The 15670-nt window shown below is 35.1% G+C and overlaps 1 protein-coding gene across 1 annotated transcript in view; it reads right to left on the minus strand.

Annotated features, from left to right (window-relative positions):
* RICTOR (RPTOR independent companion of MTOR complex 2) overlaps positions 1-15670 on the minus strand; it is a 78593-nt gene that overhangs the window by 22282 nt on the left and 40641 nt on the right. The window contains exons 12-26 of the mRNA XM_066181078.1: positions 15081-15168; positions 14144-14234; positions 13937-14003; positions 13748-13828; positions 12329-12429; positions 10694-10856; positions 10203-10304; positions 7802-7848; positions 5489-5624; positions 4736-4935; positions 3644-3770; positions 2261-2425; positions 1762-1838; positions 1567-1645; positions 594-703 (exon numbers count right to left, since the gene is read on the minus strand). Of these exons, the coding sequence (XP_066037175.1) occupies positions 594-703; positions 1567-1645; positions 1762-1838; positions 2261-2425; positions 3644-3770; positions 4736-4935; positions 5489-5624; positions 7802-7848; positions 10203-10304; positions 10694-10856; positions 12329-12429; positions 13748-13828; positions 13937-14003; positions 14144-14234; positions 15081-15168 (1634 nt within the window). The remainder of the gene's footprint in view (positions 1-593; positions 704-1566; positions 1646-1761; positions 1839-2260; positions 2426-3643; positions 3771-4735; positions 4936-5488; positions 5625-7801; positions 7849-10202; positions 10305-10693; positions 10857-12328; positions 12430-13747; positions 13829-13936; positions 14004-14143; positions 14235-15080; positions 15169-15670) is intronic.

Raw genomic sequence — 15670 nt, forward strand, 5'->3', positions numbered from 1 at the left:
TATTTGCACTTGATGCCTGGAAGTTGAAATCTTCCACAGGAAGCCCATACGAACAAGAGCTACTGATCCAGAAGTTTCTCCTAACTGTCTACAGCATGACTCATTAGTGCTAACACCCTGGCTGAGCAATCACTAGCAGACACCCACTACATCACTTCCTTTGTTTTCCATCCCCTTAATCCTCACCCAGAGGTTCTCAACCACATCACCACTAACTGTAAGGGCTGTATAATCAAACCTCTTCCTTATACAGAGTGACACATTCATCTGCCTATCCCTCCTGAAAAGCCTGTAGCCCTCCATTCCAGCACTCCAATCATGGGACTCAATCCACCAAGTCTTAATAAAATGAATTCTATGAAAGCTCTAAAACTAATTATATAAAAGCTGTGAAATAATTATGTTAACACTCTGCGAGCTAAGCATTGCATCCAGTTGATCCTGTGTGTTTCTCATACTGTGCTGATGTAGTGCTCCAGAAGCAGAATAAACTGAAATCCCACTGGAACCCCTCTCTCTCACACACTTCAGTTTACAGCTCTCCTGATCAGTCCCACCAGCCTATGCCTCAAAATTCATTTTCCCAAATTTACCTTTGGTTGCTCCGACGAACATAGTTATCCCCATCAACAGGTTTGCGGTATGTTGTAAGTGCTTCATTAAGTTGTTCTTCAATCAATTCAACATATTTTAAGTTATATTCCTGTAAGAAGACAGATGAGGGTTGACACAGTACATTTAGTGGTTTATGGTGTTATAGCATGAGACTTTATAAGGAAGAAATAATTGAGGAAAGACTTAAGAAAGACTGCATTTTTTTATGATCTGAAGGTGGGGCTCAAGAAAATGAATGCACTTCACACATACGATGAGTTTGCAGAGTCAACAACTGATTTCATAATTTTTTCAGGGAATTTGTTAAAAAAGGAAGAAAAAAAAACTTCACATCCGAGAAACTCTATTTCAATAGATCATCATGCATTTCACTACTTCAGAAGTGACACTTAAACGACTAAAAAACTTAGCAACAGGAATGCGACCAATCTCTTATTAACTTGAATTTTATTCAAGTTATGACAATAATAAACTTTTCTTAATGGTCTTGTGTTCCTCTTCACTTCCAAACAGCATCATGCTAGCCAATGAGGTCAATTCTGTCTTCATGAGCTCCATGTTTAATTGCCAAAAACCAGAGGTAACAGATATCTTGAAAAGTAGCATTCCTTTGCACACTTCTCTAAATAATGACCTTCCACAACCACCTATTTTAAAAGGTCACTACACTCCTGAAATATTTGCTGAAATATAAAAATTATATAAAGGTCTTGGTAAATCAAAAGCACACATGAACAGAGAAGCTATGGAACTGTAAGTCTCTGTCAAACTTTCCCAGCAAAAACGAAATGTCACTGATGCAATAAACGTATTTGCATTTACAGGTACAGGTACAGGTACAAGCTTTACAGGTACATTAAAATGCAATTATTTTTAAGAATCTCTGTTCTAAAACACTGTATTTATGCAATTCTTCCTAATATCTAGCAAACATTTTCTTCTTAGCATTACCTTTTGCCACTTTTCCATCTGTTTTGTTACATAACCTCTTTCATTTAGAAAGGAAAACCCCTTTGGGATGGACAGAAATCTGTAAAAAACCATGAGACAGTTAACATCCTAATTTAAACAACTCCTAGATTTTGAATAAATAGAACACTTATTTGTTTCCACAGCGTGAAGTCAAAAACCATATTCAACGTTTACCTTAGGAGTAGAAGCAAACCCTTGTCTCCCAGATGAGAAAGGGCTGGTTTCATTTGGATAAGGGCATGAAGATTGGCCTAAAATAATTAAGAACACATAAACAGTATTTGAGCGTTATAGAATTCTGAAAACTGCAACAACTACAACACTCTGCTTGCAATGAAGCAATAAGTTTTTCACAAGAAGTATCAAATGCCGATTTAATCCTAATATTATCAATCTGAGGTATCTTCTGTCATTAAATATAAATTACTTTACAAGAAGTATAATGAACAACATAAGCTGCAACGCACAATCCGGAATTCTATGTTTTCTTGTAAGTAATATTGCAGTAGCTTCATCAAAGGGGCCTAATAAACTATTTTAAGTCCATCAATCACAATTGAAAAAGGAAATCAGTAGCTCCTTGCATATTTGTACTTTGTTACTAGGGAAGGCGGTGGGGAAGTGCGTAAGAGCAGCACAGCAAAAAGAGGTTAAAAAGAGAAGGGATGCTTACCTTGTCTTCACATGCCTCATCTAGAATATCAAGTGCCTCAGAAGAAATAGTTTTATTTTTATCATGTAACTGGGTCACCAGTAACTCAATCCCCCAGTTGCTGAAGAACTCTACATTAGCTCTCAGCAACACTCGTAAGTGTTTTGTTGCATACAACCTGCAGCTCTGCAAAGTAAGGAAAATATTTGCTTGAATGGAAGAAAAATAAATGCCTTAAGTTTTAGATTTCATATCTATTTCTTCATAACTAACCAGTTAATGATTTATAACTTCTAAAAATACCTTTCAGTTACTGTATTTTGCAGCAAGCAACTGTGATACACACCTTATCTATTAAAATTACAGTTTATTAGAGAGTTATTTCCATCTTAGCAAATAGGAAAATTGAATCTAAGATCACAAGTAAATTGGTCACTGTAAGCATCCAATCCTATCTCTGTTTTTATTGTATTATTGTATCTTTTGAAGAGAATTTAGAAGCCAATTAAAACAATTATAGTCAGTAGGGAGCTTCATCTTTCAATGAGTCATTCCTGCAACCTCAACTGTCTTCATTACTTTCAGAATCCACTCATTATCCATAAGAATCCTATCACTGACAGTTTCAGAGAAATATCCTCAATTTAGGTCATCCTCTTCCAAAATACAGTGAGACATATAAAGCTAGAACCTAGATTTTTCTCTCTGGTATCTATTCTAGGACACATTCTGTCTGTTCAGAGGACAGAAACAACTTCATTTGAAGTAATGAACATTTTTTCCTAGTAATGTTTCAACTTCTTAATTGTCAGCTATCTCCCTGACATCAGTGCTTGCCTGTCTAACAATGCTACCTTAAAAGACAAGTTTCCTCTCCCAAATCCACCTCTATTTTTTTATCCCCATCCACCTTGATTCAGAAGAACAAATCCCAATGCCTATTTCTGCACCATTCCAGTAGCTACAGCATCTACTTAGTTCCAATGCACTGAGTAACTGCAATCATTATCAGAACAGTATCTACTCCTACAACACTAACATGCTTTGTCCTGCTAGAAATACAGATTTCTGTTTGTGACAACGCCTTCACAACTGGTTCAAGATGCCACTGACCTAAACAATCACAATCAATTACACTTAGTTATACATATCAAGACTTTAGCCCCCGACATACATGAGAGAAAGTTCTACTTGAAGGACTTAATTTCTTGAGCACAAATACAATACAGGGTATGAAGTTCACAACATATTCAAAAGCTACACTTGTAGGAGCTTCATTTCTCTGAAGAGAAAAATGAGAACCCTTTTCATATATAACAGCTCAAAAATAAAGTCATACACCTTGATTAACAAAATAAATGTGTGGAGGGCAATAAGAAGGAACTTAAGTTGAACTGAACTTACATCAGTAGCTGCAGTCAGGATTTTAGAAAGGATAACTCTTGCCAATCCATCTCTGCTATAATCCAGACTAGAAACAGTCAATTTTAACAAATGATCCTGGTTCTTCAAAGAACAAAGATTAAGAAGACTGGAGGCATGGAAGGAGAGAAAGAAGACAATAAAATCAGTATTTGAACCCACTTGAACCATCAATAATTTAAACTTAAGTAGTCTGAATTATACTTTTATTACTATAAATGCAGAATACAAAGTATGGTCTTGTTTAAAATGGAGTAACTTTAAATTGTTACAAGTATAAAGTCAAATTGGGACCAAATAATGCACTGAAGTGCAAGGGGAAAATCGCAAACCAACACCTTTTATAATGGCTCTGTAAAAATACTGTCAGCATAATCAGCGATTATAAGTATAAAAATTAATGCTCATGAAGCTCTGTGAACAATTCTTACTTGAAAAACATTGTGTACACAGCTTGCTATTAAGTTAGTCCTATTAACTGTCTCTACTTTATTGTATACCACGTTTTCTGAAGCCAGTAAAATAGCTTGCTTTCTAAAAATCAACAAAATCAACAATAAAAGATAAAAAGGACTACACTAAAACACCAGTATTTTAACTTAAAGTTTACTATGTGTTGACAAACTAGTACTAGTCACCAGCCAATTTATTCCCAAAGGAAGCTAAGTTTATTTGTACCTGAACAAAGTTTTGAGCTTCACAACTTCACTCAAATGTACTGGATTAAAGTTTTAAGTGCAACATACATAAACATTTCACAAATAGTATGGTACCTGCCATTTTTTTATGGTTTGTGAGTTTTGAGGTTTTTTTTCCTATTTCCCCATACTGCATTTTTCAGAATACTATAATCCTTCCTGATACTGATCAGTAAGCTGTTTATACCATAATCACCTCTGTCTGCTTAGTAATGACAGACTAGAAGACCTTAGGAAAAAACAGGAGTCTTTACGTGTAACTACACCAAAATAATCTTAAAAGTTTTCAGCGTTTCAGATAGTGGCCCTCACACAGTTTAAAATTTGCACTACTATTACACTGCAAGTATGATCCAAACCAAATAAAAGCACTCACCACTGAAACACATTACATTTTTCAAGCATTTTCACTCCATGGGGGTGACAAGATAAAGTACCAAAAAACAGGAAGTAGTGCTGGCTAAGGGTGTTTAGTAACCCATTATTCTGAAGACTACGTTCAGGTTTCATGCCTGATGAAGAGTTGAGCCAAAGTACAATATCTTTAACCAATTCCTCCAGGTAACCTTGTCCATCCTAGCAAAATAAAGAGGAATAGAATCCTGTTAGTAGCAGAAACATGTCTCTTCTTTACTGAAACTCATTACTTTAAATTTTTTAAAATTTACAAACACAACACACACACAAAACAGAAATGCAGGCTGGAAAACAACTCAGACTAAAGAAAAAGTTTCAAGGCAAATAAAAGGAGCTAAGCATGGGGACATCTTAGGACTAATTCTCTCTTTTGAAGAAAAGGGTGAAGTATTATTCAATGACATTTTCCTCTGACCTGAGGCATAGAAGTCTTTAGCACAAAAGAAGTTAGAAAAGGAAGGTTATACACAGCATAAATAATACAAAAATTTCCTTCAAACTCTTAAGTTGCATTTAACAAAGCTGTTTTTAATCTTCTACATAAATACAGTCATCTTCCTCAATTTTTCACATTTTATTTCTTAATTACACTCATAATTTTAGATTTAACACCCAAAATCTCAGAAGCCTTTACCAAAAATTAAGGTTTTTCCACGTGACATTCAGCAAGACTACTCATTCTACTTCAGTCTTGTAGCTGAAAATTTCTTACCTCCTCTGACTCAAGAAGAAATTCAGTAAATTGACAACCCACAACAGTGAGCTGCTTTGCCTTGGCATAGTCCAGATCCAGGTTAGCATAGAGTTTACTGCTAGGCTTGTAAAAATACAGCAATCTCCTTACAAACCTATAGAAAGTAGAATAGATTTTTTTTGGCTATAATTCAGTATGACAAGGACAGTCTCACAATACAGAATGATGCTAGTAGAAAAAATGGGTTATACTTGGTTTCTTGGCACTAAGTAATAAAAAAATTATCAAAAGAGTAGCAGGTAGCAGTAGTAACTCTATCCAGTCAAAATTTCAGAGATGCTGCTGTGCTGTGTGTTATAAAGGGTTTTCTATACCAATTACTTAAATAAGCAAAGGAGCTTAAAATCTCTATCCTCTCAGAAGCTGTATCTTCCTTCTCATTCTTCTATTTTTTTTCTGTTGTAATTTATCCTGCAGCAAGCCCCTCACTACAGGAAGGACACTGAGGTGCTGGAGAGTCCAGAGAAGGGCAACGGAGCTGGGGAAGGGTCTGGAGCACGAGTCCTGTGAGGAGCAACTGAGGGAACTGGGGGTATTTAGCCTGGAGAAAAGGAAGTTCAGGGGAGACCTTAGTGCTCTTTACAACGCCCTGACAGGAGGCTGCACCCAGGTGGGGGTGGTCTGTTCGCCCAGGTGACAAGTGACAGAATGAGAGAAAAAAACCTATAGATGCACCAAAGGAAATTTCGACTGGATAGCAGAAAAAATTTCTGAACTAAAAGAGTGATCAGGCATTTGAACTGCCCAGGGAATGCTGGACTCACCATTTCCAGAAGGATTTAAAGGACATATAGACATGGCACTAACATACTTCAGCAGTGAACAGTTGGGACTCAATGAACTTTGAGGTCTTTTTCATGATTATGTGATCCTGTGTGTCTACATACACTGCATTAACTGTATCTCCATGAAATGAAGGAATCTTTAAAAAAATACCTGGAATTTCACTTTAACAGCTGTAAGATCATCACAAAAACACTAACATTAAAAAAAGAGATCAATTTATGGAAGGAGAAATCAATGTAATTTACACCTGCAAAAAGCAGCAGAAAATTTTGTCATCAGCAGTGAAACTAGAGAGATTTGGGGCTTAGTTACTTATAACTAAACAGGAGCAACAGCTCCTAATTCTGCAAAACGGATCAATGAACTATAGAAGCTTCAGACCAATTCAATTCTAGCTTTTCCCAATGGATTCGGAATTAAATTATTTAGGCATTGACCAATGCTTGAGAGCAGCACAAAACCATGGAAGGCAAACACTGTCCTACACAGGTAGGTTGAGGAGTATGTGTTGGTGTCACAGTCAGAACTGCAGACCCAGCTTTAGAGACGTGATGTTATAAACTACCAGATTTTGAAAATAATTCCTCACCCCAAAGTACAGACTGGCAAGTAACATCTCAGGAAAACTCAGAAAAAATACATATGTAAAATTACATAATGGTTATGATAACAATGGGACGACTGCTTGTGCTCTAAATACTTCATAAAAGGACTCTGACTACTTCTTGGTAAAAACTTAAAACAGAGCCACATGAGCCTTTTACCATATATAATATCTTTAGGGTTTTCCCCCAGCTCAGGAAGTAGCTTTTCATGCCCACAAATACAGACCTATTCTTCAAAATAATGTAATCTATTTCTGCTAAAAAGCACATCCAAGAACTAATTAGTAACACTACACCCACACAGGCACAAAAGTAATAAAAATGTCTTATTGACAACAGACATGAAAGGAACCATAGCTGTACCGGAGGTTGTGGTTTTTTTGGGTTTTTTGGGGTTTTTTTTTGTTTGTTTGTTTTGTTTTGGTTGGGTTTTTTTCCTCCAAATTACACATGCTTCTCTTGCCATTAGCAGCAACTAGAAATAATTTCCTCTTGGTTTTTGATGAAAGCTGTAATTAAAAAACTGTACAACTATAGATTTAACTCTGTAAAAATTTTCCAAGCTCTGACATAAAACAGTACTGTTTGAAATACCAAGCAGCAACATTTCTAAGGTTTAAAATTAAATTTAGCATTTGCAAAGGTGGTATGATCCCTAAGGGACAAAACGTATAAAGTACCTATGCATAGAAAAGAAGGTTAAACACTGTTTATTTAAAGCAAATATAGCTACCTAATTATCCAAATTTATACCTTAACTTCTTACCTATAGGCTGAGTTTTAGAAATGTGATACATCTAGGGAATATTTTATTACAATAATAAAAACCAGTTTTTCCAAATTTATTTCTTCAAAGAAGGTCTACATAATTTTTACATACCTGTGCAATTGTTCATCTTTGTAGTTCCTTAAATTTACATTTGGCCACTAGAAAAAACAGCAAATACAGCATTATATGAAACTTGTACATCAGTCCTTGATTAGATAGTAAAATTCACTAATTTCTATCAGTTGTATTTACCTAATAATTAGAAAATTTTCTTGTACCTAATGTTACATCTTAAAAAAGATCATTTTATTGAAAAGCCCACACTGCCTGCTTCAAGAATTGTTCTGTTTTTTTTCTAGAGAAGGACAGGGAATGTTGGCACATGCCACATGTACAAGACCACAATTCTAATGAAAACAAAAAAACTATGAGAAGCTGATGCAAAATAAACCATTTTGCTTAGTTTCTTTTCTGCAACCAACAAAAATTTGATATGCATAACAGGGAAATAATTTTTGGCTGCTGTTTTCAATATTCATCAGATTTGGTTTAAAAGCAATCATTATTCTGTTACAGATCACTTAAATGCTGATATTAAAATGGTATTTAAATTCTCTTGTTGATACTTTATAAGATGTATTAAGAAGAGCCACATGAAAAATAATACTCTCTTCAGGACCTATTCTTTCTTCCCATTACAGTGTCCTCTGTTTTTACAGCAGTGTGTCATCTACGGTTTAAGATTCTTTTCTGTTGATACTAGTGAATATTTTCTTGTCAGGAATTGAAAAAAGTGCATCAAACATTCTTCTTTCCTATCTATGTGACACAGTTCTACATTTCCAGTTGGTATTCCAGCATTAAGCACACACTGCATTAATTAATGATTAGTAAAACTGACTAGAGCAAATAACAGTGCCAGATACAGATGAGGCTGACACTTTTGCTGATCTTTTAGCAGCTTAGCAAGCCGAACAAGTGAAAAAAGCAGTAAGGCACCACCTGAGATGCACACAATGATGTGGTTAGAGAGCGGATGCTCTACAGATACAAGGCTGCAACAGATGAGGGGGAGTTGAGCGGCCACATGAGATAACAAATTTCAGACACTGGGATCTGGGTCCTGCTCATTAGAGGACAAAAGACGACCACTCTGGTAACATTATCTCAGTTTATGCTGGTGTTACACAGGGACAGAAATAGGTAAGTAATCCAGAAAACATACACATTTCTCATTCAGAAAGAAGTCCCCAGATTTCAGACATTAGAAACTCTTTGACAGGACAGTAGAAAATACATTGCTGGGGAGGTCTGAGATGGCAGAGAAACTGGCTGTTTGACATGAATTTCAGTTTTAAAAAACCCAAAACACATTAGAGGTCAACTACATCAGGTTTCCACTGTCAGAATACTACATAGACTAATTAACAGTTAGATTCTGAAAAAGTTTTCTGATAGTATCTTTAACACGGAATCAAAGTATCTATGACTAATAATAGTTATCTAGTAACCCAGAAAATCTTATAATAGCAGTAAAAAAGTCTGTAAACAGTGAAATCTGGTGGAGCAAAGCTACTGTCATATACATATTCAGGTCTTTATACCAGACAGATTCTTGCTCTTTCAACTTTATCGGTCCCTGAAAAAAAGGCACAGAAATATTTAGTTTTTTTTCTTTTTCTCAAAAAACAACATAGTCTTGATTATGACTGTCATTATTAATCCATTTTTGCACTTTCACCATCTTTGTAACAACACAGTAAAGAAGACAGAATACTACTCAGCTGAAGGATGGCTTTGATGCACAGAATGACATTTTGGAGCAATTTTGGTTTGAAGACTACATTAAGTACTCAGAAAGTTTTCTTAGTCGAGCAAAGTATATTTTCTGCTTACAAAAAGAGATAGCGTCTTAAAATCTGTGCATTAAATATATTTAATATACTTAAATATATTTAAAACAATGCCCTTCACCCCATTAGGTATTTCCTTTATGATGTAAAAAGAAATTAATTCTGTAATAAAATCAAAGCTACAGAAGCATTTGTATTAAACATTCAATGAAGCTTTTATAAGTGGTTCAGTCTAAGCATCTGAAGTTTGAGCTAGAACCCATCTCTTACAATAACCTTCCGCTTACATTTTTTTAAAAAATCTGCTATGAGTCCGAACATAGCAGTATCCGTCTGCAGTCTGAAGCACTAGGAGCTTTAAAGACAATATACCTAATTCTATAAAGTTGATTTCTATACAAATAAAGACCTATAACATTTAATATATGCTTCTTAGGAAAACTGTAATTAACTATTGTGCGTCTTTTAATATAGTTTAAGGATTGTATATAGAGACTACAGCAGCACTGACTAAACCCAAGAGATTCTCATTTCCTGAAATAAAACAAATTATTAGATGTACTCTGGAATGACTATTAGAAAGTCAAAGCTCACATGTGAAACAGACTTTTCCCCCAGACAATTTCCGCAACATATTATCACGGCCTTTGTAAGCTCACCTTCAGTATGGTCCCTATTAGATTCCAATTCCAGTCAAGGTTCTCTTTGTGATTGAGAACTTGGCTGTCTCGAAGATTCATGATGAGCGCTTCTTCTGTATCCTGGAACACCAACATGAAAAATTACAACAGGTTTCCCCGAATCATCTTTTTCAGTCTTGCCACATGAAATACTTACCGGTCATGTAAAAATCATTAAAAGGGCTGTAATGTGCATCTGAAGGTAAGTTGTATGTACTGCATTAAGAGCCTAACAGTAAGAGATCATAACTGGTCCCAAAAACCATTAGAGGTTATTGTAATTTCATTTCTCCATTTCCAGAAATGCAATTTAGTATCGACATGTACTCACAAAGCAAGTAAGATAAAAGAAGTACTACAAAGAACCATACAAATGACTCTGAATTACACTGAGTGAAGCTTCAGGGGGAGGATCCAAGTCTCTGGAACAGAGTGTCAAATTCAGGTTTGAAAAATGAATTATCGTATACCTTTAAAATAAAGATGTCTTTCTGCACACGGTACTGATCCCTTTTTTGGTGTGTTGAGATTGCTTTCTGAATAATATGGTCTAAATGGAGGCTGTAAGGTTTAGGGCCTCTTTTCTTCATCTCGTGAAAACGTTTTAAGCAGTTCAGTGCTGCACTTGCTCGCCTAATAGTAAAAATAAATGTTATAATTAGTATTTGGCAATTATTATCAGACTAAAGAGGACCACCACCTCCTGAGAAAACAGTTCAAGAAAGATCTGATCAACAATTCTAAGGTAAAGAAAATTATTTTCTTGAGAGACATTTTTGCACATCTGTAAGACTCAGTCTCATACCAAAATTATGTACAAAAATATCTTTTAGAATTTCTAGGACGGAAGTATCGTCCTTACTGAAAACTTTTCTTCTGCTCTGCAATTAGTGGTGCCTGCCACAGTTCAGAGAGGATATTAGAAAGTTTAAAGCTGATTTATATTGTGAAATGTCACAATGAGAGATCAGCATCCTGCAGTAAAATTGGTAGTTGAGAGCATTAGCTTCAACTTAGAGGAACAAATTGTCTCTCACACATTCTCATCCCCACCCCTCCTATCCATAAGGGTCGCAGGAGTATCAATAGTACACTTCCTGCTTGGATATCTAAACAATTCAGCAACAGCATGTTTCTGTTTTCTGGGAAAAGAGAGGGAGTAACAGAAATGACATCCGACAGGGGTAAAACCAGTTAATTACAAAACAGTGGTAGAACAAAGACCCCACACCTGCTGAGCAAATAAAAATAAGGAAGTCTAAAAAAGAGGAGTTAAGTCTTTCTTCTCCATAAACAAAAATTAACATAGTGCAGGAGAGTGCTTTTATTTTATTTTCAAACAAGTACCTTTGAATTTGGTCACTTATCTAAATTATTTAAATTTAATCTAACAGAGATTACAGTTTTTCAAACTATAAAATGGTGCACAGTGCTGACCAATGCCAAGATCCTCAAATAAAAAATACTACTTCTAAAAAATCACTTTATTTCAACAGAAATGGGAATTCTTATTACTTTATCAGGTATGTTCAGAAATGCCAAAAAGCACAACAGTTCCACGTAATACACAAACATCTATCTTCTGCTCTTTATCCCTTCTTTCACCAGACCCCTTTGGCCAATATCCTCTCCTGAAATTTCAGAAATACCTTTTTTGGAAACTAATAGTGTCACTGCATATCAAAATCTTCCACTGACATATATGAAACCTTCAAAACTAAAAACCAGTACTTTTAAAAAGTACTCTACAAGCAGCATTTATCATTTCGCACTAGCAGTTTGGAAAAAAGCTGTAATTTATCACTGACAACACAATGAAAGACAGAACATTATGATACATTGATCAGAATACTGATCTGACAAGAGAGATCAGAAATGGCAAGAGTAATTAACAAATACATTTTTACAGGTGAAAGAAAACTCAACACACTCATTTTGTCTTCTACAAAGAAAAGCAACTAAAGTTGAAGAAATGCATATTAAAGACATGAATTTATCAAATAATTTGACTTCTTCCATTAGGAAGTTTCAATTGTGTAAAGTACCTAGAAGACAGCATTTTGTGACAGAATTTTATGCTTTCAAATGTAACATAGAATTCTTACAGTCTTTTCTCTTTCATAATGTCAAAGGATGCTGCCATATTCATCAGTGTTGGTAAGCAGTGCAAGTGATGGCTGTGAGAATGAGGAAGAATTGTGTTTGCCTACAAAAAAACACAATAAAAGATCAGTTAGAATAACTTATTACAACAATTTCATCAATCTCTTTGGGATCAACATTTAAAGAAACTACCACAAGATTTTCACAAATTCTGGACAACAAAATTACATTTTGCTTCTGTCAGAGTACGACTACACACTATTTTGAATTTGCGATCTAACTAATTAGCCTGAACTAAGCTAGAAAGTAAATTGAAATGATTTCAGAGTTTTATAATACATATTGGAGTTTAGGCAGTAATACGCAAAAACTTGCAAAACATCAGATGTGCTTATGTCATACACATAACAGTACTAAAAACCCTAAAATCAGAAAGGCAATTAAAGCTGATGATTTCTACAAATGTATTACTGAACAAAAAACCTTGGTTAATTAACATTCTAAGTTGCTAGACATTTAACTGCTTTTAATAAACATATGTAGTTCCAAAAATAATTTTGAAAACTAAAGAACAAAAAGATAAAGAAATTACTTACATTTCCAAACACTAAATAAACAGATAAGTATTTTTTTCAGTTTTTGAGAAACAGTAGTTATATCCAATTAAAACATCACCTCTTCAGAAAATCAAAAAATACCTATACCCGTGCTTTACATCATGCTCCAACATGAGTTAACAATCACTCCCATTCAAAACTATTCCGGAAACCAGAAAAACAGCATATAATATAAAAATCGAAGGCTGAAACGTAGCACTGGAGCATTTATGAAAACAGTATCATCATCTCAGTACAAGATTAACTTAAGAGAGAGAAGATACTGTAAAAGCTATCTGAGGTCCACAGGAGTGGAATGAAGCTGAAGTTTTCCTGCAGGAGGAGCACTCCACCAAGATGGAGTTGCCTGAACGAGCAACATCAAGTAAGCACATCAAGCTGAAAATGAAAAAATTTTCAGCTGTCTCCCCTGTGAGGCAGAAAGCTAAAGACACTGTCAAAGGCCTACTGACGACTATTCTAAGAAAAGCAAAAATTAGCAATGGTTCTTTTCCCAAACACAGTTACTGACGGGTGTGTTTGCAGGGTTCCAGCTTAAATATACAACTGCTGCTATGGCAAGAAAGTGCTGTGGTTAGAGTCAGAGCTACAGACAGCCTTGGAGCAGAACCCCTAGCACTTTTAATACTTTCCAAACAGCCTTCCTATTGAATAATACTGGGTTTATTATATGAAGTGTCAGAAGATGTAATGTGAAATTAATCAACTATTCAGATGAAAACTACATGTTTCAAGCTTGGAATACACATTAATGCTATAATAGCAAGTATCTATTTACAGGTAGTTACAAAGGGTGGTATTTACCATGTGCAAAAGCTCTCCCAAAAGGATAGTTGCTCTGACGGATACATGGTCATCACTACTTGTGACCACTTCAACCAGACCCTTTAAAAAGTAAAAAAATATTACAACATTTAATGTATAACATCTTACTTGAACTCTTCCAGGAAAAAAAGTAGCAAGCATCTATTAAAACTGAAAGTCATTAGTTACCTCTAGAAGTCCATTGGTAATAAAAGCAGAAAGCACTAAAGCCAAGTAATTATCCATGAGATCAGGCCTAAGGAGAAAAAAGGATGGGAACAGTTTAGAAAGTACATTTCTTATAGTTCCTGCAAGAAAACAAGGCATGTTTTGTCCACACTGCCACAAAACAAAACAAGAATGCTTTAGACTAAGTTAAGTTCATTAAATCCTCACCTTGACCTGGCTCGATGGGGTAAAACAGTTTTAGCCTCAGCAGCTACAAAGCCATCAGAAAGTCTCCAGCAGTCTTGAAACCTGCCTGGATCTAGAACAAGAAAATATGGATAACGGTAATTATAATTATTGGCTTTCACAGTATTATTTTAATGGCAGTCAGTATGACAATAATAATCCTTGCCCGCAAATATTATTTCAAGTGGTTTCAAATTACAGAAAAGTTTGTCATAGGGGATCTCTAACAAGTGATCTAATCCACAGTCCTGAACAAAGCAAGGGTACCTTGAAAGATAGGACAAAGATCATATCTAAGTGTCACCAAAATAGTGATATTTCCATTCATAAACACATTAAGTATGTTTAACAGAAAACACTATTAGCACCTAAAATGTTACAAGGTGCATCCATATATAGAAGTAGCAAGTTTGCAACAAAGAATGATTTCTTTATTTATAAATTTAAAAAAGCAGATATTCTCTTGGGTTTACAAAGGAGCAATTCTAAAGGTAAAATACTAACTTGGTTAAATTTAAAAACATGAAAAAGCATGCACTTGCCCTCAAAAAAGCAGAAGTCTAAGGACAATGGGGACAGCTAACAGACAAGACAATATATAGAAAAGACTAATAATTTTTCTTAGTATTCACTACAGTATCCACAAATGTGACTACTCCTAACAGTTCAGAGAAGTGTAATCTGTGGTACTGACCTACAGTCTTTTATATTAATGCCTAACTACGCTGATCTCTCATCAAACCTACAAAACTTAACAGGTGATAAAGAATTTTAAACAGGACTTCAGAGCACCCAATAAATTCAGTGATAAAGTAGTAAACATGAGAGCAACTTACAAAACAGAGGAGACAGCAAAGGTTTCAAATTTGCATAGGAGCTTAACAGACATAACTCTTGTGTGAATGTTTTAAATACCTACCTACACTGAGAAGTGCCTCAATAAATTCTTCTGCAATAACAGGGAGAGGAAGGCGAAATATATCGTAGAGAACTTCAAGCAGACCTCGCTACCAAAGAAAACATAACACAACAGGAATTTTATAGATTTACAAAATTGTCCCTTTTTTCACCATTAATGCTGACCTTGAGATTTCTAGAGTGCTAACAATGGCGCATTTGTTGCAATGTTTTTTACACAAACTGAAATAAACTGGAGAAGAGAGGATGGGGCTTTTTTAGTTTTGAATTGTTCCTTATTGTCATCATGAATGCTACAGTAGTTCAGTGCTTGGATTGCAGATTTTTAGAATAGTTAGATCTGGAACCATCAGCTTGTGTCTAGTAAGCTTAATTTGTGAAGAAACATTTTTATTTCCCTGAAATTCAGCTCTGATTATTATGCTTTAAACTTGCAACTGCAGCTACTATAAACTTGCTTTGATTTGTGAACAGAGTAAAAATTAATTTATGCACTTTTCTCTCCGTCATTTAGTCACACACACATGGTGTGCTTCCCAATTTCATAGGAATTTTGTAACAGAATTACAGGCTTGAACTTTGGGGGTTAAA

Source organism: Chamaea fasciata, unplaced genomic scaffold (assembly GCF_029207755.1).
Source record: "Chamaea fasciata isolate MVZ Bird 193981 ecotype frontalis unplaced genomic scaffold, bChaFas1.0.hap1 SCAF_4, whole genome shotgun sequence".
Lineage (NCBI taxonomy): Eukaryota > Metazoa > Chordata > Aves > Passeriformes > Sylviidae > Chamaea > Chamaea fasciata.